At 50.5% G+C, this 22,270-nt stretch overlaps 2 protein-coding genes and 1 long non-coding RNA gene across 5 annotated transcripts in view; 1 reads left to right on the top strand and 2 right to left on the bottom strand.

The window, feature by feature from the left end:
* The window catches only part of HOXD4 (homeobox D4), a 17,234-nt gene extending 10,752 nt beyond the window's left edge, over nt 1-6,482 (bottom strand). The window contains exons 1-3 of one of the 3 annotated variants that reach the window (XR_007134025.1): nt 4,820-6,482; nt 3,850-4,282; nt 769-1,732 (exon numbers count right to left, since the gene is read on the bottom strand). Coding sequence is in view for 1 of the 3 variants with exons in the window: in XM_047772939.1 (XP_047628895.1) it covers nt 3,945-4,282; nt 4,820-5,255 (774 nt within the window). In the remaining 2 variants the exon portion in view is untranslated. Of the gene's footprint in view, nt 1-768; nt 4,283-4,819 lie in introns of those variants that run through there. The other 2 variants (XR_007134024.1, XM_047772939.1) reach the window with 2 other exon arrangements.
* Nucleotides 5,309-19,821, bottom strand: LOC125123315 (uncharacterized). Its single transcript, XR_007134026.1, has 4 exons — nt 19,729-19,821; nt 9,229-9,254; nt 6,939-7,045; nt 5,309-6,678 (listed from the first exon to the last, which is right to left on the bottom strand). It is a non-coding gene; the product is annotated as an uncharacterized LOC125123315 (long non-coding RNA).
* Nucleotides 19,820-22,270, top strand: LOC125123314 (translation initiation factor IF-2-like). The gene is made up of 2 exons (XM_047772940.1): nt 19,820-20,099; nt 21,779-22,270. Exons 1-2 carry the CDS (start codon nt 19,820-19,822, stop codon nt 21,784-21,786), a joined length of 288 nt encoding a protein of 95 aa, XP_047628896.1. The 3' UTR covers nt 21,787-22,270.

The raw sequence follows: 22,270 nt of genomic DNA, 5'->3' as shown, positions 1-22,270 counted from the left end.
GCCCTTCCATATATTAAGGACACATGTCTGATTTTATGCATTCTGCTCATTTCCTGTTGCAAGCAACCCCCCCCCCATCTATTTCGGGACTCCTGTCCTGGGCCCTTCCTCAAGGCAAGGCCAAGATGTGAAAAAGCCTGGTGAAAAAAAAATAGTGCAAGCCACTTTTTACAGTGGGGAGTGTTTACTGTGTTTACTGTCATCTGGAGGGCGGAGGGGGCGCTCAGGGGAGGAGGGGAAGGTGCTGGAGGCCCCAGTGGGGCTGAACAGCACAGGAGAAGTAGGAGCAGCCCAAGATTGGAGGCCAGAGGGGTCAGATCAGGGCAGCCACCGGCCCAGCTTGGCTCATAACCCAGCATTGGACACTCTGAGAGTTGGGGTGGGGGGGTGGCGGTGGTCAGGAGATCTCTCACCCACCACATCACAAAGAGAGACCAAGGGGGTCTGGGGCTGACCTGGGCCATGCAGAGGGCTAAGGAGGAGCCTCTTCTAAGTCTGAGAAGTTACTTGTTTTCCTTTCAAAAAATAATGCCCACCACCCTGCAGCCTGAATCCAGCCTCAGGCTTCCCAATGCTCACAAAAATACAATAGCCAAATTGGGAGTGTGTAGGTATGGAGGAGGAGCAAATGGTAGGATGGCTAAGCCTTACATAATTTAAACTTCATTCATCAGGTATATTACAGAAAATAATAAAATAAATTATATTGGATGTTAGCTTTTAGAAGACTTAATGAAGAAAGCTTCTGTGGAGGCACCAAACAGGAGGGAGATTTCGCTACACCTTTTATTATTGCAAATATAGATCAATGAATTACATCAAAACTACAGGCAACAATTAGTATAAATAATACTTTAATCAGTGGCAGTAGAACATTGGTCAATTCTATTTAAAAAGCATCTTGTGTGAACAGACACCAAGGGGCTGACTGACAATGTCATCTCCCAACAAAAGGCTGCAATGGACAAAGTGAGATGGGAGTCTGAGGAGCAATGTCCTCAGCAAACACTTCACTCCCCCCCAGTCACGACCCCAACACACCATTTAAAAACCTCAAAACAAACACTTCTGGCTCATATTTGGGAGAACAAACTGGAAACAAATAAAAGCAAATGGGCACTGAGCTGTTCTACATCTAGGTTTCTCTAGATAGAGCACGTTCCCAGATGGAAACTCATTTCCTTCCCCGCCCTAGGTGGCTGGGGGGTGGGGGGAGACTTCTTCCCTGTCCCACTCTGGTGGGCCCAAATGGACACCGGGGTCCCATTGGGACCTCGGGTTGAGGGCTGCCCTCCGAGCCATCCAGGCTCCATTAACATTTCAAAAGACAATCCCTAGAAGCTGAGAAGGAGGACCGAGACTTATAAACAAAGAAGTTGTTGCTCTGATTAACTTACTTCCCAAAGTAGTGGGGCTATGTTTGAGAAGGAGCTTGGGTTTTCTTCCTCAAAATATGCCTCCTGGCTTTCCTCTGGGGCAGGGGTGAAGGCAGTTAAACAGTTCTGGCATTTGGTCTGAAGCTAGGGTGAGTAACCTGAACTTCTGGGAAGGGGGGAAATCTATATAATAATCCTTATAATACATAACATAGTTGGAAGTTGTGAAAATATATATCCCCCCCCCCCAAGGAGAAGGTTCAATGTATTCACAGATTTGGGCTTTAGGAAAGAATCTGAGGAACTTGCCAACTTGCATGAGGATAGCGGCTCTTTTCAAATGCTACATCCAAAGACTGCTCTCCATGTTAGAGGGGGGGAAAAAAAAGAGAAGAGAAGGGTAGTTAGAGTCCAAAAGGTTAAGGGTTTAGAGGTCAGTCCTCCCGGCTGAAATACAGCTAATCGAATAGAAAATTTGTCCTCTGGATGAACCTGATTCTGTAATTTAGCCGAACTTCAGTAAAATACCTTTTCAGCTTCTCAACGTGAGGGCATCAGAAAAAAGACATCTTGACTATGTATGAACTCTGTGCTTTTTGTCATAGAAACAATGATGCGAATAATGCAGGAATATCCATCTTTAATATCCCGACGTGGCGATATTCAAGTATTGCCATGTGCAAGTCTGAGAGCCAGGCTCACCCCAAGGAGGAACAAAGAGCTGTCCCCAGGGTCTAATACAAAAGACCTAGGCTTGGAAGATACTTTAGAGGAGTGGAATTTCAGCCTAGGGACTCCAGTGAATACCTGCCCTCAGCTCTCAGGAGACACCAAACCAAAGAACATGCCTGCAGAGGAAATCTTTTTACTCCTTATACTTAAATGTATTTTAAAACTTATCTCTGAACCCTTCCAAAGTGTTCTGAAGCACTGGGGGAAAAAAAATAGTCCCAATTCTGAAACTCCCTTTCAAGCTCCCCCCCCCCTCGCCCCCATTCTGTCACTTTTTGGTAGCTGCAACCAGAGGTTTCTTTTTGGAGCCTGAGGCTTTGGGATTTAAACTTCTGAAGCCTTGTTTCATTTGAGTATATGAACTCTGGCCATTACCTTTGACTCTTTCCCCTTATCCTTAAGGGTCAACATTTTAGAAAAATGAGCTTTGAACGCTTCCCAGGCAAGGCATAAGAAAAATGACTAAATAACATCTCTCCTGTTGTTTGAAAGTGATTGTTCTTTAAACCACGATTCTCAAGGCAAGAGAGAAAAGGGGGCCTGAAAACTTTTATACTTTTATAAATTCTGTAATTAATGGGTTGAGAAAAACTTCCTTAGGTTTGTGTTAAAAAATTAAAACTTAGGGAAAAAACCCTAAGACCAACTTTTGGGGACTGCTAGATTCAATCAGCCCTTCTTTCATTTTTCAAAAGCAAGACTTTCTCACCTTCCCACTTTCTCCCCCACTGCACATCCCCTCTCCCTGATAGGCCATATACCAGTTTCTATAAAATACTGCTTGCTATACGGGGTATTTGGGACATTTGGAATCCAGTTGGAACAGAAAATTCAGTCATAATCTAATGACCCAGAACATAGAGGTTTTGTTTTCTTTCCCCAGAAGGAAAATGTTGGACCATTTGTTTCTTTCTTTTTTCCCTTTCCTTTAATCACCCAGAACTGGTGGTAAGGACAGAGCTGAAGAAAGCACATGTGGAAATATATTTTCAAGAACTCAGCTTTGAGTGGCTCCTTTGCTTTCCTCTAGAAGGGTTAAGGGCCCCCTACACACATTTCCGGGGAGTGGGGAGGGGGTGGAGTTCAAAATGCCGATTATAGCCAGAAGTAAGACCACATATCTCTGATTTTGCTCCCTGAAACTCAGCCCCTTTCACCACGTTAAGTTTTTTTGGCAACAAGATGTCAGTTATTTCTGTACCCCAATTCCCCAACAAATAAATATTCAAGAAAATATAATCTAAACATAAAACAACCCATTTCCACTTCCTTCTTAGACTCATTTTCTTTGGGCATGGGGCCACTGGGAGCAAAAGAAAAAATGTGTTTCACGCCAGAAATTATACCCCAGCAAGTTCAGAAATCCTGGCCCAGCTTTCCTTGCTTCCACTGAAAGCACCTAGTATAGGGGTGGCCAACCTTCTGCCTCAACTCCCCCACGTTATTAAACCACAAAGATCCCTGGAGGGGTGGGGTGGGGGAGGATATTCAGATTCACACTGGGATAAAGCGTCCAACCTTCATTTGCAAATTCAAAACCCAACAGCGGAGATTTTCAGGAGTTTAATGACTCGCCAAGGTTTTCTGTTTTCAGTAGCTCCTGCCATTTGAGAATATACTTAGAGAGAGAATCCCGCCCCCCTCCCACCCCCATCCCCGCTCCAGGGAGGGGGCTGCCCTCGGGCAGGATTCTAACCTAGTCCGAGGGCGGCCTGCGTGTCCCAGGTCCACCCCACAGTACCTTAGAGCCCAAGGAGGTGACAGCAGGCCCGGCCTGCCCCTGCAGCTTCGGCTCAGCCAGGAGCGCAGGGAGGGATGGGCCCAGGGTCCCCACTTCTATAAGGTCGTCAGGTCCGTGTGGTGGTCCTTGGCCAGAGGCTGCAAATGTTGGCCGGGGGCAGCTGAGGAGGAGCAGGAGGAGGAGGACGAGGACGAGGACGAGGACCTGCCTTTGGTGTTGGGCAGCTTGTGGTCTTTTTTCCACTTCATCCTCCGGTTCTGGAACCAGATCTTGATCTGGCGCTCGGACAGACAGAGGGTGTGAGCAATTTCAATCCGACGGCGCCGCGTCAGATACCTGTTAAAATGAAATTCCTTTTCCAGTTCTAGGACTTGCTGCCGGGTGTAGGCCGTCCGGGACCGCTTGGGCTCCCCGCCGGTGTAGTTGGGGTTCACTGCGAGACAAAACAGACCGCGGTCAGGTCAGCGCCCGGCCTCTGCTTAGGCCCCTGGCCAGCGCCGCTCACTTCCTGGCGCGCCCCGAGGCCCAGGCCCTCCCTGCGCGCTCCTGGCTCCCTTCCTCCAGCCCGCCCTCGCTCCCTGGCGCACACTCTCACTCCCACCCACCCCTGGCACCCACCTGCTCCCTGGGCGGACAGGCAGGGATCCCCGAACCTGCTCCCAGCTCCCCGGCCAGCCGCCAGCTCCGGAATTCCCTTGCATTTTGGAAAGCCCCTCTCCTCCACCGCCTTCCCTCCGCTCTGAAGATGGAGTCCACCCCCACCCCACCCCCATCTCCACCCCCTTTTGCGCCCAGAGCCAAGCAGCCAGCCACATGGTCCCGGCTTGCTCCCTTGGCTATAAAAATTTATGGAGAGAGTAATTGCGGCGCCCATTGAAGCCCCACACGCCCCCACCCATTTGCACCCCCTCGCGGGGCCCAGGCCGCGAGGCTGGGGTGGAGACTCAGAGGTCCTGAGCCCGCGCCTTACCAGAATTCACGTGCACCTTCTTCATCCACGGGTAGACCACGGCCGGCTGCTTGAGGGCTGTCCCAGGGGGCGGCTGCTTGGGGCCGCCCGGCTGGCTGCAGGCCCGGGCGCCGGGCAGCGGTGCGGGCGGGGGCGCCGGGGGTGCCGGACACGGCTCACCCGGGGCACCGTAGTGGCCTCCGGGGCCACTGGGCTCTTGCCCGTGACTCCGCGTGGGCAGCGCCGAGCCTGGCCCGGGGCCGCCGCCTCCGAAGGTCTGCTCACTGAAGTCGGGCCGTGGGTAGAGCCCCGGGGGCTGGAAGTCGGCCCCCTGAGCGCCGCTGCTGTAATAGTCGGCGCCCTGCTCGCCTAGGTAGCCGCCCTGCAAATATTCCTCGCACGGAGGGAACTTGGGGTCCACATACTTGGAGTTCACCATATACGAACTCATGGCCATTAATTTCAGAAGGTAGAAAATACTAATTTTTCTCGTGTTGTCTTTTTTTCTCCTTCCATAGGGCCCTCCTACTTGCTGTCAACTGAATAAAGTTGGCGGCCATGTGACCACGCCAGCCAATAGCGAGGGAGTGAGTTTATCACCGGGTTGGTGAGCATCTTATAATTTTCGCAAATTTAACTAAATAACATACGTGTAATCAAGTGACTTGCCGAGGCACATTTGAGGGTCCCTACCAGATGTTAATGTAGTTCTAATCTCAGCACCCTCATTCCCCACAGGTAAGCCCAGCTTTTGTCCGCCACTGACTCTGCTAACCTCCAATGCCCTCTCCACTCACCCTGCCTGAAATCAGTCCCCCAAATGGGCACAGATCAAGGGGGAATGAATCCACATATCTTTCAGGGTGTATGGCACCAAAAGTGGGTGGAATAAGTGGTTTCTGAGTTGGGCAGAGAACCCCAGGCAGGCAGGACTCCTGCTCGCCCAGCCCGCGGGAGCGAGGACTCTACCATACAAAGGCCGAATGCCGGCTTTGTCTTCATCAGGGTCACCCAAAAGTTACCACAATCTGGCTGGCTTGAATCAAATTAGGCAATGAGTAACCACCAAGCTCTCTGCAAATACCCAGGCCGGGGTGTTTCTAGCCAAACCTGGGCCTTGCTGCTATGGCAAGGGCCCTGGTGATGCTCCAGCTAGGGCAACTGAAGGGTGGGCCAGGAAGAAGGTGAGGGCACCCCATCTCACCCAAATGGACCCTAAGCTCCTTCTTCCCAGCTCACCTTCTACCCACACGGCAGGAACAGCCCATGAGTCCCCTCACTGGGCACCCTCCAACTTTATGTCCCTGGAGGGCAGAGCTGGGGCTGGGGTACCTGGACTCCTACCTCTCTCCCCAGTCTCCTTAAACCTAACCTTTTGGCCTTGCATTCCTGCAACCAATTAGGAGTTTACACAGGGGCCTCTCTTTAAAGGTGAGGAGCTCCTCCAGGAAAAGGCTGCTCTAGAGTCACTGGACTCAGATGATCCTCCTAGGGTCCAAGGTAATAAAACAGAAAGAGGCGACTGCCCCGCCGGCTGCCTCTGGCCTCCACTTCCGATTCTGGCTGTTTCGGAGAAATGTGAAGTTTTTGCATCGACCATATATTCCCCTAGAATCGAATCTGTGACTATGTGGATACCACACAAATTCGGTTCTACAGGGTATATATAGACAACGTTACTACCTCCGGGTTCCACCCAGAGTGAGTACCCAGACCGTTGCCAGCCCCAGCCTTTTCCTCGGAGCTGCCACCAGCCGATGCTCACTTTTCAGAGCTGGTTCAGGTAGCCTGAAGTGCTTGATGGCAATTTGCAGCAAGGAGTTCCCCATCCTTGTACCAGGGCCGGGGTTACCAAGCAGCCAAGGAGTCAGAACAGTCTTCTTCGTAAGAAAGAAACAAAAAGAACAGAAGAAAAATAATCCATCCCAGAAATGGCGGCTTTATTTCCCCCCCCCAACTCTGGATCTACATACGCCCCCCCCCTCCCTTAACAGCTGGTATTTTCCAGAAAGGAGCAAATGCCCTTAGTGGCAGAAGAAAAAGAGGCAAGAGGGAATATCCTCTGCCCATTCTTTTGCCCACTGCCAGGGCAAGCCAGGTTGGCTGACAAAGCTAGTTCTCCAAGAAGTCCCGCATTTACCTTCCTGGTCCCTGAGCCCGGCTGGCCTCTCCGTTCGGCTGCTGCTGCAGACCCCGAGGCAGGCGCTGCTTGCAGGCACAGAGCCGCCCTCGGCTGGGGCCGGAGCACTAATGGTGAAGGGCAGGGCGAGGGGTCATTCGAAATCATTTACAAACATATCACAAAGTTTCATTATTTTTGTTTGCCGACAGCAGCACACAAGAGTACAAAAGTTCATGAATCGCACGCCCGCCCCAGCGCCTCAGCGCAGGCTGGGGCTCACCCCTCCATTCAGGGCATCAAGAACACTCAGGGCTGGGATGGATTTCAGGGGCAAAGGGATGCTCAGGCTCGAGTGGGATTTTTGGGTCCCTGAGTATAAGCTAGAGGCGTTAAAAAATTTTTGATTGTTTTGAACCCTCATGATTCGAAAATTAGTTTCAAGCCTCAACCTGGGCCTGGTGGGATGTAGAAGGGAAAATTCCCTCCACCTCGGTAGCCTGGCAAAACAGGCTGGTTTCTTCTACTCTGCCCTTTGCACACTCTCCAACAACTGCCCCCCCAACCCCATCCTCTGGTTCCAGTGCTTTGGCTATTTTGTAGGGATTTCCTGGGTGCCAATTCTAACAAGAGCTCTGAGGCTGCCCCACACCCAACTTCCTTGTCCCAGAAGGGGTTCCCCCAACTTCCTTTAATTCCAAACGCTCCCACACACACACCTTCCTGGGGACTATGGGCCTAGGCTTTATCCAGACAAATTGGGGGAGCCTGCTGGGCCGGGTGGGGACCCGGGTGAGGGTACACATTTTCATATTTGTTAGACGCTGTGACCTGCATTTCACCTTATTGCTCGACTTGTACAGACAGGTCAAAGCCAACGAGTTATTGATGAACAAAAGCGTTAAATATTCACCTCCCGCTCAACTGCCCATACAAATGCTTTTGATGTCTCCAGCTTTTTGTGCTGTGTTCAGCTACAGGGTGCTGAACATGGGTTTGTAAGCAAGGAGCATCCACAGAGATATGCACCCAGAACCAGGGCAGTGGCAGGAAGGGACAAGACCAGGGGGTCCTGGGGACACTAGATTTTCTAACCTGGAGTCCAGAGCCCCTTTCACTTCAGCCAGCCTGATTTGTAGAGGTGAACTAAGTTCTGAGAGGGCTCTCCACTGGGCGGGGGGAAACGCGCAGCTTCCAGAGAGTGGATTAGGCTGCCCAGCCTGGAGGGCAGAAAACTGGCCCAGAGCCAAGCCCCATCTTCCTCAAGCCTAGAGAAAGGACATCTCACCAGAGAGGGTGCCTGATTCCCAACATCTTCGCACATTCCATCTCCCATTAAAATAGTCATCTCTGTTTTACAGCGAGGGAGGGGGCTGCTGGTTTTTTCCACCATTCTCTCCCCACTACCATCATCTTAAATAAGACAGCCTAGCTGGAGATTTCACAGGTATCCTCAGAAATGTACCTGTCTTCTGAGACATAATGCAACTTGGGGTCGAAAGATCCAAACTTCCGACCCCAAGAATCTCTGCCCCCACCGGACCTCCCCCACTTGAGCCCCACGTTTGCCTGCAACTGCCAGCGGCTCTGACGCAGTAATTCTCAAATTGCAGTTACAGAGGAGCAGAGGTAAAGAAGGGCCGTACCCTCCCTCCTCGCTCAGCCCTTGTCCCCAACCCAAAGCCCGAACCGCTAGGGCTGGGGCTGGGGCTGGGGCTGGGGCTGGGGGAGGGGCCAGGAGGGTCTTCCACGCAGCCCTTCCCAGAAGCGGGCCAACTCAACACACCCGCAGCCGTAGAGGCTTAAGTTTTTTTCTTTCTTCTTTTTATAAAAAGCAAGAGAAGGTTGGGCCAGGCTGGACCGGGTTGAGCTGGGCTGGGCGTCGGAGGGGCACCGCGTTGCCTTGGTGTTCCGCCCGTTGGCTGGAGCAGAAGGCGATGCTCGCCGCAACTTGTTAATAGGGCGGGCTGCTAATTAGCTGCAAGCTCTTCACAGTCGCGTGCACTGCGGCGGAGCTGCACCTGTGCGAGTTGGAGAGGCCTGGGAAGGTCCAGGGAGGCCCAAGGAGACCAGGGCGAGAGCCCGCGACACGTTCTCTTAGGTGGCTGTAAACTAGGCCCCAGAAAATCTTTGCAGCAGTCTAACTCAGAGCCTCCACCTTTAAATCGAGCTCCCCTCGCAGAGCCAGGCCTAGGGAGGCAGGGCCGCTCTTCCTCCCGCCCACTCCCCTGGCGCGGCCCTTCTCCCGCCCCACCTCCCCAGTTATCAATACCAACCCTCTGCGATTCGGAAGAAACGGGAAGGTACTTACAGCGGCGCTGTCTCACGGTCCCAAACCTGTTGCAATGAAAACGGGGTCACTTAAATTCCACAGGATAATAAAGCAGAGATAGATGATACACAGAAAAATGACAAGGCCCAGACACCCCACCAATACCCAGACCTCCCTGCTTCGGGTGCCCGCCCCCAGGAACTGCGCCAAGTTCTCCGCGGAGCGGGAGACTGCAGTGCTCAAGGGCAGACTCATGGGCCGGGTGGGGGGGGGTAGTATGCCCCCATTACCTCCCACACTCCATGCACCCCTTGGGCAAAACCTTACTGGTTGCGTGGCCCGACTCAGGCTGTCTGTAACAGGGTTTCCCCAGTGGGAAAACGGGAAGCGAGGAGAAAACGGGCCTTTGTGTGTTTTCTTCCGCACAATCGGCGGGGTGGGCGCAGGTCCACTGGGGAGGGGGCAGCCGCCGCATCTGTCCCTTGCCCCAGTTCCCCGTCTGTCTCGCGCTCAGAGCAATTCAGCTCCCTTTCCAGTTTCAGATTGGCTTCAAATCCCCCAGTCCCAACTAGCGCCCCCCCCCCAAATGTCTTCTTCCCAAAGAAGCACCGGGCATGGCTGGGACTTGCCTTCCCACTTCTGATCTAATTCAAAACAAAGAGCAATTTCCAAGGGAAACGAGGACCCAAGTGATAACCAAGGAAGAGGAAAATCGATGAGTTTAAAGGTAAATGGCAATGCTTTAGATTGTTACCCAGCTCTATGGATATGACATCATTTCATCAGCATTTTTTTCTGGGGAGCCCCCAAAGCAATCTTACAGAGCAGTAGTCCTCACAGGGACTGGCGCCCAGCTTTCAGTTTTCAGACTCCTCTAGTTTTATTCTGGGACAGCAGTCTTCCCTGAGAAATCTCAGAGGCGGAGCCATCTCCATCCTTATACTTTCTCTCTGTCCACCTAGACTATCGGTTTTATTCTACTTCTGAAGCAGATGCTCCATTATGTGGAGGAGAGGGACAGAAAATCCCTCTTGTGAGGTGGGAGCCCTTAATTCTTAACTTCCTATGTTCAGAAGGGAGAGGAGAAAATCAGGATTCCCATTCTATTTGTTGATTTAGGTGTAAGTTAAAATTAAAATTCACTTCCATGGGATTTCTCCCCACCAGGCAGAAAAAAATGGGGCAGAGAAATCCCCCACCCCTGGAGTTGTCCTGGAAAAAGTAATAAGTGACTTACTGGTTTTCTCTCCTAGTGGGCAGGGGAGATGGGAGCAGAACTGTCTCCTTCTGAGCCCGGCGGTAGCTGGAGCCTCTCACTTCCCTATTGCTGCTCCAGGAACCAAGCATCTGCACTTGTATGCTCTTAACCTAATTTATGGTGGGAATTATATTTTGGCTTGTCAACTCTCAAGCCATAAAACAAAGTTTATTGGAATCACGTGCTCGTAAATAGCCACTCAGGTCCCATCTCTGCAGAACCATAAATAACCTTCGCCTTTAAACTTTTATTCACTAAATAAAGGTTCACTGCAACTGTTCCCTCACATTTAAATAGTTCTAAATATCTGGGATGCACGGGGGGGTCATATTCATATCAATACCCTGAGCTTTTCAAATAGCATCTTTTCAGGGATGTCTGTTTAGATTGGGAGATAGTGCTATTTGGAAAAGGCTGATTGGTGGGCATGCCTTATGATTCTTGGGCTACATTCGCTGTGAGTACCATCAACTCCTTTATTTCGATCATTTTCTAGCTCTAGATGTGGTAAATAAAGAGGAACGGAATGCCACTTCTTACTTGCTTACACCAGAAGTTATTGGAGATTTTGTTTTAGATTCAATAAGAAAAGAGTAGTTAGGGAGAGGCAGGGTGGGCTTGGGGGTGGGGGTGGCAGTTGGAGTTAACACTCAGCTCTGTATTGTTGTGAATGGGCTCAGCAAAAGTTGAAGGTAGCCACATGCCTAGAAGTTTCTATAATTTGCTTAGATCTGGAAGGGAAGCCTTTGCAAGTGACCAAACTGCTTAAAACAGCAAGATTTGGGGTTTGGTGAAGTGAGAAAGTGGAGAATAGCCCCATCTGAATCTTTGGCAACTGAAGCGCTAAAGAAGGTTATAAAACAATAAAACAGCCCTGGTGTGAAGGAGACAGGGTGTGAGCAAGCAAATGAGGCTCTCAAGAAACCCAAGCCCAGGAAGTCAGATGTCCCCAGTCCCACGGTGCCCCCACACAGAGCTTGGGGCTCCAAATCTGGCTGGGGTCCTATCCCTCTCCCCCTCTTCTGCCTCCACTCCCACACTGCCACTCCCACCAGAGGGAGAGCCTAAGAGAGGAGGGGATGGCCATGCTCTCCCGCTGAGAAAGCAAGAAAAGGAACTTGGGCCTGAGTGCTGCTCTATCTGGCGGCAGCGAATGTGACACTCTTTGCTTGGGGTAGGTGGGGGTGGGAAAGATGCTCCCAGCTGCCCGCAAGGGGAGTAAATAAAAGCGAACTGACCCCCAGCATTCTTCCCTAGCCTGTCAGAGTTGCTATCAAACAGTATGAAAATGTGTGATTTTGACTATTCTGATTCAAAGAATGGATGTTCTGCGTAGATTTGTAGAGCACATCCACATACATGATTTCTAAATCAAATTCAGTTGCAGAAGTTCTTAGCAAGTCCTATCAAACCCACGAAAGAAACTCCTCTCTACAAAAAACCTCTTCAAACCCTACTTCCCACCCTTCCTCTGTGCATTTATAAACCCATGTCCTGATTTCACTTTCCTTGGACAGAAAGCAGAAGGCTATTGGCTGGACTATATATGGCATCTATTTCTCCCCTGCCTCTCCCCACCTCCTCCACACCCATTAGACACTCAGCAGTATCTTTTCCTTTTACAGTTGGTGGCATCTGTTTTTAAAACATGAACATAAAGATCAATCCTTAAAAAAATGATTTCTGAGTCTATTAGCACTAGATGAACAGCTTCAAAATAAGCCCCTCTTAATCCACTCAAAAAAATAAATAAATGTTTGAGGTGCTTGGAAAAGCTTTCTTTATTTTTCCTTATGTGAATAAAACAGAATTAGTCAAAGAATGCGTGATATTCTAGGCAATTGTGATGAGCTTTTTATGGGGTGGGGGGGAGGTGTAAGGAGAAGACCAAGCTGAGGAGATGGTGTTTGAAACAATGTCTGGGACCTAATCAGGGCTCAACAGATATTTTCTGAATGAAAGGTGATGAAGGATGGTGATTTGGACTTGTTTGCAGTCCTCACTGTGGCTTACCTAAGAAGAATACAATTATACAGCCTCCTCTCTATATTTAGACAATAACAGGAAAGGAACCAGCTATGCTTAGGGGAAAGGAGGAAAGAAAGGCAGTCAACTTCCATTACCTCCTAATCTTAGGATGGCCAGGAAGCAGGATTAAGAAGAAAGTGCCCACCTTCCCCTAATCTTGCCTTGCCCCCATCGCCCAGGGTGGGACTTCTGAAGATGAATGAGAGAGAGGAGAAGGGGAAGAACAGATTCTACCTAGTAAGAAGACGGAGCACCAGAGGGCGCGGCAGACTAGCTTGGGCCAATTTGTTGGGATTTTCCCAAGGACTTTTGATGGCAGTCCTGGTAGACAGAAAGAAGAGGTAAGGGAGAAGAGGTGGAAAGCCTTCTTAAAAACCTGTCAGGAATTGGTTTCTGGGTAAAATGAGGCTCTGGGCACTGTCCTTCCTCATGTGGCTGGAAAGAGCCAATCCTGGGAATTCCTGCCTGGAGTGCTCCCATGAGGTAGGGTCCCCTGCAGGGCTCCTCCAACCCAGATGCCACCAAGTAGCTCCCAGGAAGGAGGAGAGAGTTAAGGGGTCCGAGGAGGCATCATCTGCACTCCTGATGTAATGAGGTCCACGACCTGCCCACCCCAAGGGCCCTGCCATGTGGCCCAGGAAAGAATATTCTGATCTTGACTTTTAAGAGGCTTCTTGCCCAGAGGTGGTGTGGAACTCTCCACTTAAACTGTTTGCACACCCAGGATAGGTGGGGATGGGACTTTAGGTGAATTCTCTGGGCTCGGGGCAGATAAAGGAAGGAGACTGCCAGGTCTGGCACTTAGGGACACAGGCTGGGGGTAGAGCTTGGGGAGTCCCAAGCAGAAGAGAAATATGATTCCATAGTCCTAGCACTGTACTCTATCACTTCTGCTACACCTACCTCCACCTGCTACGATGGCATCTGCCCATTGGAGCTCTGACTTGCTGTCCTCTGGGAAGGAAAGGTGACCCCAGAGGGAACAACCCTGATGGTCAGAGATGGGAGGTCAAAGAACAGGTTCTGCGGCAGCATCTCTGATGCTGGGGCCAGAGGTTGGAAAAGGCTCCACTATTCCCAAGAGAAGCAGAGCCTGAGGTGGTCATCTAAGTCTTTGAGAACCAAAAATAGAGGTTAGATGGCACAGGAGATGGGGTGGCTGGGCTGCTGCAGTGCTGCCTGATTACATGGGCCAAATCCTGCCTTCCATGGTTGAAAGCAGAAGAGACTAGGTGTGTTTGGACAGAAAATCTGACCCAGGTGACTTCTGGTTGAGCCAAGAGAAGCAGCTTGCCAAAGGCTGTGGGGGCCCACTCAGGAAAAATCTAGAGTCAGAAGTCATGGAAGCCAAGGCTCAGGGGTGAAACCTGGTTGTGGGGGGGGCCTGTGTACATATGTGTGGGTTATATCCTGAAGTAGTATTTATAGAATTCTTTTTAAAAGATAAAAAGAATCTCAAAAATTGGAAGGGCTGATGGAGATGTGGCGGTGAAGGCCTCTCTAAGACACACCATGACATCACTGTGGCCCAAGTTGGGAGCTGTGGCTCAGCCATGGCCCCAGAGCCCAAATGTTGGAACACAAGCAGATAAAAGAGAGTGGGGCACTCTTTGCCTCCTTTGCATGGTCTTCTGGCTTTTTGCTTTTCCACCCTGAGCCAGGTTTCAAGAGATGTCCTGGGGCTGTAAAAGAGGGCACTTGGCCCAGTGCTTGTGACTGATAGGTGGTGGTGGAGAAAGTGACTCCAGGAGGTGGATGGTGGGGCCTGCTCTCTGGTAAAGCCTGTGCCTTCTGTAGGTGTCACATGAGTGTCCCCTGTAGGTGTCACATGTGTGTCCCGTGTGGGTGTGAGGCTTCCCCTACCTGATATCTGCCCACTGAGGAACCAGAGGCACTTTCCTCCAAGGTATGGCCCTGAAATCTCCCTGGAGGCAGGTGCCAGACACTGAGATCCAAGGAAGCAGAGCCTATGAGGCTCACTACAGCAACAGGAAAAGTCCCAGATCCATGTTCTCCTGGGCCTGCCACTTTCCATGTCACCAAGTCTAGGTCTGTCTGCTCTGTACTATTCAAAGATTGGGCACAGGAATCAGGTCTCTTTCAGTTCTAAAAGTCTAGGCCTGATTACTGAACAGAAAAGGGATACTGATGATAAGGAACACCTACTGAATGCTTATTATTCAATACACGGTCAAAACAGGTAATGAATGTTTGGCTTGTGCCAAAAACTATTTTAAGTGCTTAATCGGTGAGTTAATGTATTTAAAGCAGTTAGAATAGTGCTGGGAACACAGAAGTGCTATGTAAGTAAAAATCCTCACAACAGCTCTTGAAGGTACTTTTATTATCTCTACTTTCCAAATGAGGAAACTAGCCCAGAGAGTTTGCCCTCCTTGCCTAAGGTCACACAGCAGGTAAAGATTTGAACGAAGGCAGACTGTACCAAGAACCTACTCATCTCTTTGAAAAAAAATCTCCAAGTTAGCAAAGGACCAATGTTCCCTTCCCTAAATGGAAGCAATTACTCACCCCATGGGGTCGTGACATTAGAAAACTTAATTGAAGAGGGAGCCCCCAGAACTATGGGAGGGGGGTAGAGAGAACTTGGCGCCGGAGACCAAGGAACCATAGAAGAAGCAGGAGACACCCTTGACTTCTAATTCTCAAACATAAGTATACATCCTAATTGCTATGGTGGAGAATGTTTACAAACTGCATTCTGATTCTGTAAGTCTAGTGTGAGGCCCAGGAACCTGGATTATAAACAAGAGACTTGAATGCAGGCCTTCATTAAGAATCACTGGCCTGAGGTAAAGAAGGAGGCATAAGACTGTGTTGCCAGGAGACAATGAGGAACAGTGGCGTTGGATCAGAGCCAGTCGTTGAAACTGGGTATCACTACTGATGCAAGAAATGCCCCCGTGGAGCCCACGAAAGGCCTGAAATGGGTCCAACGGTGAAAGAAGAGTGTGTCGATGGTGAGGAAAGGGGGAAAGATAAGCACCTGCGGAGTTCTTTAACAGCACGAGCAACAGGATTCACCCTGGCTTGTCCTGGGTAAGCCAGGACAAGGCCCGTCTGCTTACGGGAGGACGTGCTGAATGCTCTTCAAGGGTGTCCGTTCTAGGTACCAGGGATTGCGGGAAGGGAAAGTGGCAAGCACAGTAGCCCAACAATAGGGGACTGGTTGGGACCCCACGGATTGTGCGCAGCTTGCCCCACCACCGGACCCTAGCTCTTTTCCTGCGCTTCGAAGCCTAGAGCGCGGAAATCGCGCCCCCTCCAGGAAGGCGGAGGAAGTGAGGTGGACCGCCACCCCGGTACCTGCCTTCAGACTCCCAGGCCTCGGGGCTCCTTCTGCTGCGCGTCTCGCGAAGCCTCCCCTGGGGGTGGGCGCAGCGTCGCCAGCGCCAACTCTCCTCGGAGGCGGAAAACACTTTGCGAGCGGAGGTGGAGGGCGGGGAGAGAGAGGGGCGGGGTCACGTGTCCTTCCCTCCCCCCACCCCACCCGGTCCGCTCGCGGCCGGGGCATCTTCCTCGCCTCCGCAGCCAAGACGCTTGTCCTACAGCGCCTCCTCCTGGACAAGGCGCCAGACAGCCGAGCAGGGGGACTGCGCCAGCCCCGGAAACCTGAGGGCCGGCTTCTTCGCGCCGGCGGAGGTCTTCCCGCGCCAGAGGCTGTGAGCTGATTCTCTAGGGTCCCCTGGGATGGCCAGAAGGAGGCGAGAGGACCCTGAGGCCGCCTCCCACCCCAGCCCCCCAGCACCGACAACAGGCTCTCTGCCCAGGAGCGTGCATTCCCCCCCCCCTCTTAATTAGGCGAGCCCAGGCGGAAAAGCCTTCCAGTTTGTCTGTTTATTTTTTTATTTGTTTGACCGCTCCGCTGAGCCGCTGGCCCCCACGGAGCTCTCAAACGTGCTGCGCTGGCGTAACAAGATCCGGGAGTGGTCTGGCTGAAGGATCAGCCTGAAGTTTGGCGGTTTGAACAGGCTCCAAGAGGAAAGGCCTTTTCCCAAAGCCTAAGCACCAGGCTGAAAAAATCTATACGCCCCCGAGGGTCACATATAAGGTCTTCTTTTAAGGTGTTAAAAATGTATGTGTGTGTTTAACACCTTGAAAGATTTGGTTTTCTTTTGGCCACTAGCTCTTATTTGCAGCCTGTTTCTAAAGTACAGATTTCAATTGGGGTGGGGTGGTGAGTCAAGACGATTGAAAATAACGTAGTCAAGGGCAAGATGTTTGGCTATATTTAGACTGAAGGTTGGAATAAAGGAAAGATGAGTAGCGAATCCAGAGGGAGGGAGGAGTGGAGAGATCAGGTTATATCTTCCTACTCCGAGTCCACTCGCCCCCTCCCCCTACTCGTACTTTGCTGGTTGGATCTTCAGGCTGGACTATTTCATTGCACATGCGCCTGACGCCGGGCAATCGCGCGAGGCAGGCGTTTTGGGGGCCCTGAACTGTGTGGGAGGTGTGCGCAGCGCTGGGCGGTGTGCGGCATCGCGCGCTACTTTAGCAGGTACTTGCAGAGGACCTTGCATGCCCCACCTTAGAGAGGCAGAAACATACTTTTCTTTTTCAGGAAAACCTATGTCAAAAGCCTCAAGATGCCTTCTGATTTGCAAGCGCTGTTCCTCTGAACCAACAAAATCGCCATGTTGCCAGTGAACCCTCTGAAGGTTGTCGTTTGGATCAGCAATTTCACATTTAGTACACGGCTTCTCCCAAGTCTTTCATCAAGGGGGACGGGAGGGAGGAACCACCCTACGTTCAGAGAGCTCAACTTCTCCCTCATTCTGCACAACTATGAAGTCTAAGGAACCAGTTCCTAGAAAGAGGGTATCTATTCACAGCAATTCCGGAAAAGTGACCCTAAATTGGACTTAAATCGGAATTCCGAGTTCTTGGTGTCTTCTCCCCAGCTTCCGGTGCCCCCGCGTGCCCTGCCCGGCGGCCGCACTGCGGCAAGGCCGTAAATACCTCTAACAGCTGCCTGCCAGCCCAGAGTGAAATACTGTCTTTGTTCCGATTTCTCTTGCTTCTCGAGCTCGGAAAGCAGAATTCTGGCGAAATACATTTATTTGGAGGAGCATCTAACAGGAAAATAGGTTTGGTTTTTCAGCCCTGGTGCTTGGCCACATTTATAACAAGGAGCTTCGTTCTTTTTCCTGGTCCTCGGAGACCACAAGCCCAGCTCACTGCCTGACCTTAGATACTAAGACCCTGACATGCCATCGGCTCCCTGATCTATAAACGGATAGAAGTTTGGCCAAGGACGCTGGGAGTTACACTCCCTGGCTTGTGGCCTCTTAGGGTCCGAGTATTTTTTTATTTCGTTTACTTTTAAAAAGATTAGGTTAACAGGGACAGTGGGAGCATTTCTGGCAGTGGCAAAAGTGTTAACTAGTCTCCTCAGTAGTCTAAGTGGCCTGAGTTCAAATGTGATTTGCAGATTATTTACTCCCTTCGATGCAAATGACCATTTAGTTCCAGTAAGCTCTTAACGCTACCACAGGGACTTACAAAGAGCTCCTTAGTCCTCCATATCTGCCCATGACATCATCCTCTGCAGCATAATCGGACCTGCAGCCTGCTCAGGTTCCTAGTCACTTGGGCGTGCTCAGTCACCAAATTCAGGGAAGGGCTACTGAAGCTCTGAACACAAGAGCTTGGTAATCATGGCCACAACTCATCCCCATCCCCATCGTGGTTCCAGCCAACTTAGGTGCTCCTTAGGCTCTGGAACTGCCAGGGGAGGGCCTTGGGAGCCCCCCCCACCAGGGGCCTGCTTTTCAGTAGGTAATGCTCTATGCCAATATGAAAGAATGATCTCAGCAGTACCTTAGTAGAGAAATCGTTACAAAATACAGACATTCCAAATGTAAAAATCATTGTTTCTTATTTGTGGAGGATCGTAGTGATCCAGGACAGTTCCGCAGAAGTCAATGGGCCACAAATCTCCTAGCCCTCCATTTTGAAATGAGCATCATTCCATCATGAATTACTAAAAATGCCTTTCTATAAAGATGTCGTTTATTGTTCAGAAATCCTTTTGTGGCCAACATTGTTACAGTGGAATATTGGGGAGAACATTAAATTAGAGTTTTCTGCTGGTGCTTGAAAAATGATACTCCGCCATGTGTAGGTCAACCCCATGCGCAATGCGGCAGATTGTCCAAAGGTTTTACTCTTTCACAATGTGTCCATGAGGGAAAAGGCAATGGGATTTGAGAACTGCATCCTCAAGTGCCATTCAAAGTCCGTGGGAGAAAATTGCATTTTTCCTCCAAATAATTTTCTTTTGACTCATAGATATTTTGGTTCAGTGATTTTGAAGTAGAGTTGAAAATGTTGCCATATAATATTCGATTCTAAGCAAAACAACAATGACCTACACCATGACAGTACATTTAGAGAGCAAAATATCTACTTTTTTCCTACTCTAGCAAATAAACACAAGCAATGTTTTAACTTAAACATGCTTCGAATTTCTGAGATGTCTATTGGTTTTTTTTCCCAAGACCTGCACCAGGTGTTCTGATACTGTTACCTCCCCAAACATGCATTCACCTTATGGCACAGAATAATCCAAATTCATTTGATAGATTATTACATGTGTGAGAAACCTTTCTTGTGTTGTTACAAAAACTGTCTAAGGACTAGAGAAACAGTTAATACTTAAAATTCCATCTCATACACAAGGCCCAATAAACCATAAACCTTAGAAATAAGCATCACTCATCAAAGTCTAGATTAACAAACCAAGCACATCCCGAATACACGGAATTCACCCCACCCCCCACCCCAAGCTCCCACCCTCGAAAAGCACCTGTTAGCCTCCCAGATACCTGACCACAGACAAACCGCAAAACACTGCTCTGTACTCTAAGTGCCTTTAGCGACCCCCAACAAAGCTGAGACGTCCAGGAACCATCTACACACTTTTCCCAGGGTAGAGATTGGGGGGCTTTCCATCTAGGCAGTGGGGTCCTGACTGCCGCTATCCGCCCCTCGGAATCTCGAGAGGAAACAGGGCTTCCTTTCGACTTCTGAGCTCAGCTGGACCCCACCCGGGGCCCCAGGGGACGTCCGCTCAGAGATGGAGTGATTTGGAAGCAGGGGGCGCAGACAGCCACTCCCAGGCCCCGGGGAAGTGTAGGGTGTCGGGCCGGGTTCACCGAGCGGTCCAAAGGGGTGGGCGCCTCGAGCCCCGCGGTGGCACGCCGGGGGCGCGGGGCGGGGGAGACTCTTACCCGGAGGTGCCGAGCAGGAGGCGGCGGTGGGCCCTGGAGGCTACTGTAATCCACTAGGCGCTGCCGGGCTGCGCACGCTCTGGGCTTCTTCATGTTGGAGAAGGAGCCGCGTCGGAACCGCGCGGCTCGGTCACCCGGAGCAGGCCGGCTGCTCCCGGCGGGCGGTGCCGGCGCCGGCGGGGGCCTCGGTGCCCGGGGCTCCTTCCGGGCTCTCCCGCCCGCCGGGCTCCCTACCGGCTTCGGAGGCGGCAGCGGCGCTGCCGGGGCGAAGCGGCGGTGGGGCCAGGTTGAGCGCCGGGCGGGAGACGACGCCGCCGCGGACCCCGCGATCCCGCAGCCGGCGACTGGAGCCCACCTCTGCAGAGACAAAGGTTAGAAAAAGAGGGGGTGAGGCTCTAGGAAGGCAGAATGCGGGGGGAAATTCGCCTGGGAAATCAGGAAAAAGGCCGTGAAGGCGAGCGGAGCCTGCACATGACCAGCCGCAGCCAATGACGACCGCAAATAGGTCATAAAAAGGTCTATTACCAAGTTGTAAATTTTCTTCAAACAAAAAGGAATTTACTGCAATTCCTTGCGGATTTTGCACATACAGCTCGCAAGCGCCATGTTTTTTCCTCTCTTTCTCTCTCTCTCCCTCTCCTCTTTCCTCTTCTCTCTCTCCTTCTCTTCCTCCCCCTCCTGAGTCTCCTCTTCCTTCCTCCCTCATCTGCTCTCTCTGCCTTTTTTGCCCTTAGGATTCCTTTCTCTTTCACCTTTGCTAGGAATTCTTTTCCTTTAAATTTTTTTTTTTTTTATTTTGGTGGGTTGGCTTGAAACCTCTGCTCATTGGGCTCTGTGTTACAGGGAGAATGAGTGCTGTGTACCGCCCCGTGCCGGCTTGAGGAGGTGATCCTGGCGGTCATCCCTCCAACTCTCCTTTCATTTGGCCTCTCCGTCCCTCTCCTCACCAAAAGGCTGTTCTGAAATAGCAGCCAAGCACTTTCTGTTTTGGCCCTTCTCATCTCCAGGCAAGCAAGCCCCAGTCAGTGATCTTGCGCTGAAAACCTGGGCTCTGCAGGCCAAGAAAGTGTGTTGTTCCCTCACCAGCCCTCTTCAACATAATTTGGGGTCCCTCCCATTTCTTAGGGTTTCTGTGGTAGAGAGTTGCCAACCAGCTCAAAGGCTGAAATGGTTTTAGGTACTTGTCAACTTGTCCAAAATAAGTGTGAACTCCCAATGCCTGTCCTTTTCTCTCAGCAGAAACAACTTCCTGGACAGTCCTGGGAAAGAGGAGAGGCAATCTTTTTGGATCCCCTCTGAAACCCTTGTTTAAGTATCCCTGAAGTGCAATTCTCATTGTTTTTTCTTTTTTTGTTGTTGTTGTTGCAATTTTCATTTCTATGGAATCAATCCTAGCCCGCCTTCCCTTGTCCCCCAAATGCTTGTTCATTGAAAAGCTTGCTCAATGCAATATTGAAGAGGAGAGGGGCTCCATTTGTTCAGGAAAAGGGCAACTCCCCAGTTTCAGGCTTGGAAGAAAAAAAAAAAAAGGTCCTTTTTCTTCAAAGGCAGGAGTCACATTCCCTTTGCACCTCTCACGGAAGCTGCTCCAGTGAACCCCAGCTGAAAGTAAATGTCCTTGGCTGGCCTTCCTCATCATTAATGCATGGGCATGGCCAGCCAGGCTTCAGAATCAGCCTGTAAGAGGTAACCCCTCCCCCCATCCCTTCAAGGACACTGTCTTTGGACTTCTAGTAATACTTTTATAAATATTTGCATTGGATGCCTGTGTGTAAGTTCTCTGCTATTAACATCCTCACACCCAGTAAGTAGCTAAGTGGACATGGACTTAAGCAGGAGGTGCACAACACCCTCAGGAGCAGGCTGTTTATATCCCTTGAAAAAATTCTGATGACCTTGAATTTTTTTTCTAAAAGTACTTCTGTTGCCATGTTTCAGCAAAAATCATATTCTTTCTAGAGAAAGTCAGTGGACTCCCAACTTTGCTAGAGGTAACCATAGCAGCAGCCAGGGTTCATTAAAATGTTCTCTCTCTTCCCCTCTTCACCAGATGCCTGAGGATTCAGCAAACACTGGAGAAGCAGAGGACACAAGTTTGGATGTGAAAGAGCAACACCTACTGCACTGAAGAATAATTAGACAATATTTTTAATTATACAAGAAAATCCAGCATGTTGTTGGACCCTTCCAAGCTAGAGCACTTTACATGGGTCTATACATGTGGAACTGAACAGAGATTGTTTAATTCTAAGATATTCTGAGAACCTCAATTGTCATTTTTCCTCTACCTAAAAAAAATGCACAGCTTTATGACCCTCCTTTTCTGCTCGGGGAAGGAGGGCTAGGAAAAAAACTGCACTTTTGAAAAGGCAGCCATATTTGCATTTTCCCCTCTTGTGCAGAGGTAAGCCATGTGCTAGGCTTTGTGGAACTTCACAAAATGGCAGCCCGTGAACTGACTTTTCTCTAGGAACCATTGAGACCCACACCCCTTTTTGTGTGTTTCTGGTCCATGAAAACAGAGAATCTGATTCACTTCGAA

This window comes from Phacochoerus africanus, chromosome 3, assembly GCF_016906955.1.
Source record: "Phacochoerus africanus isolate WHEZ1 chromosome 3, ROS_Pafr_v1, whole genome shotgun sequence".
Taxonomy (NCBI): Eukaryota; Metazoa; Chordata; class Mammalia; order Artiodactyla; family Suidae; genus Phacochoerus; species Phacochoerus africanus.
The sequence above is the reverse complement of the archived record's forward strand: the minus strand, read 5'-3'. Positions and strand labels throughout refer to the sequence as shown.

What these genes read in the sequence shown, in the direction of transcription:
- LOC125123314 (XM_047772940.1), top strand. Translation starts at nt 19,820, where the DNA reads ATGTTGGAGAAGGAGCCGCGTCGGAACCGCGCGGCTCGGTCACCCGGA.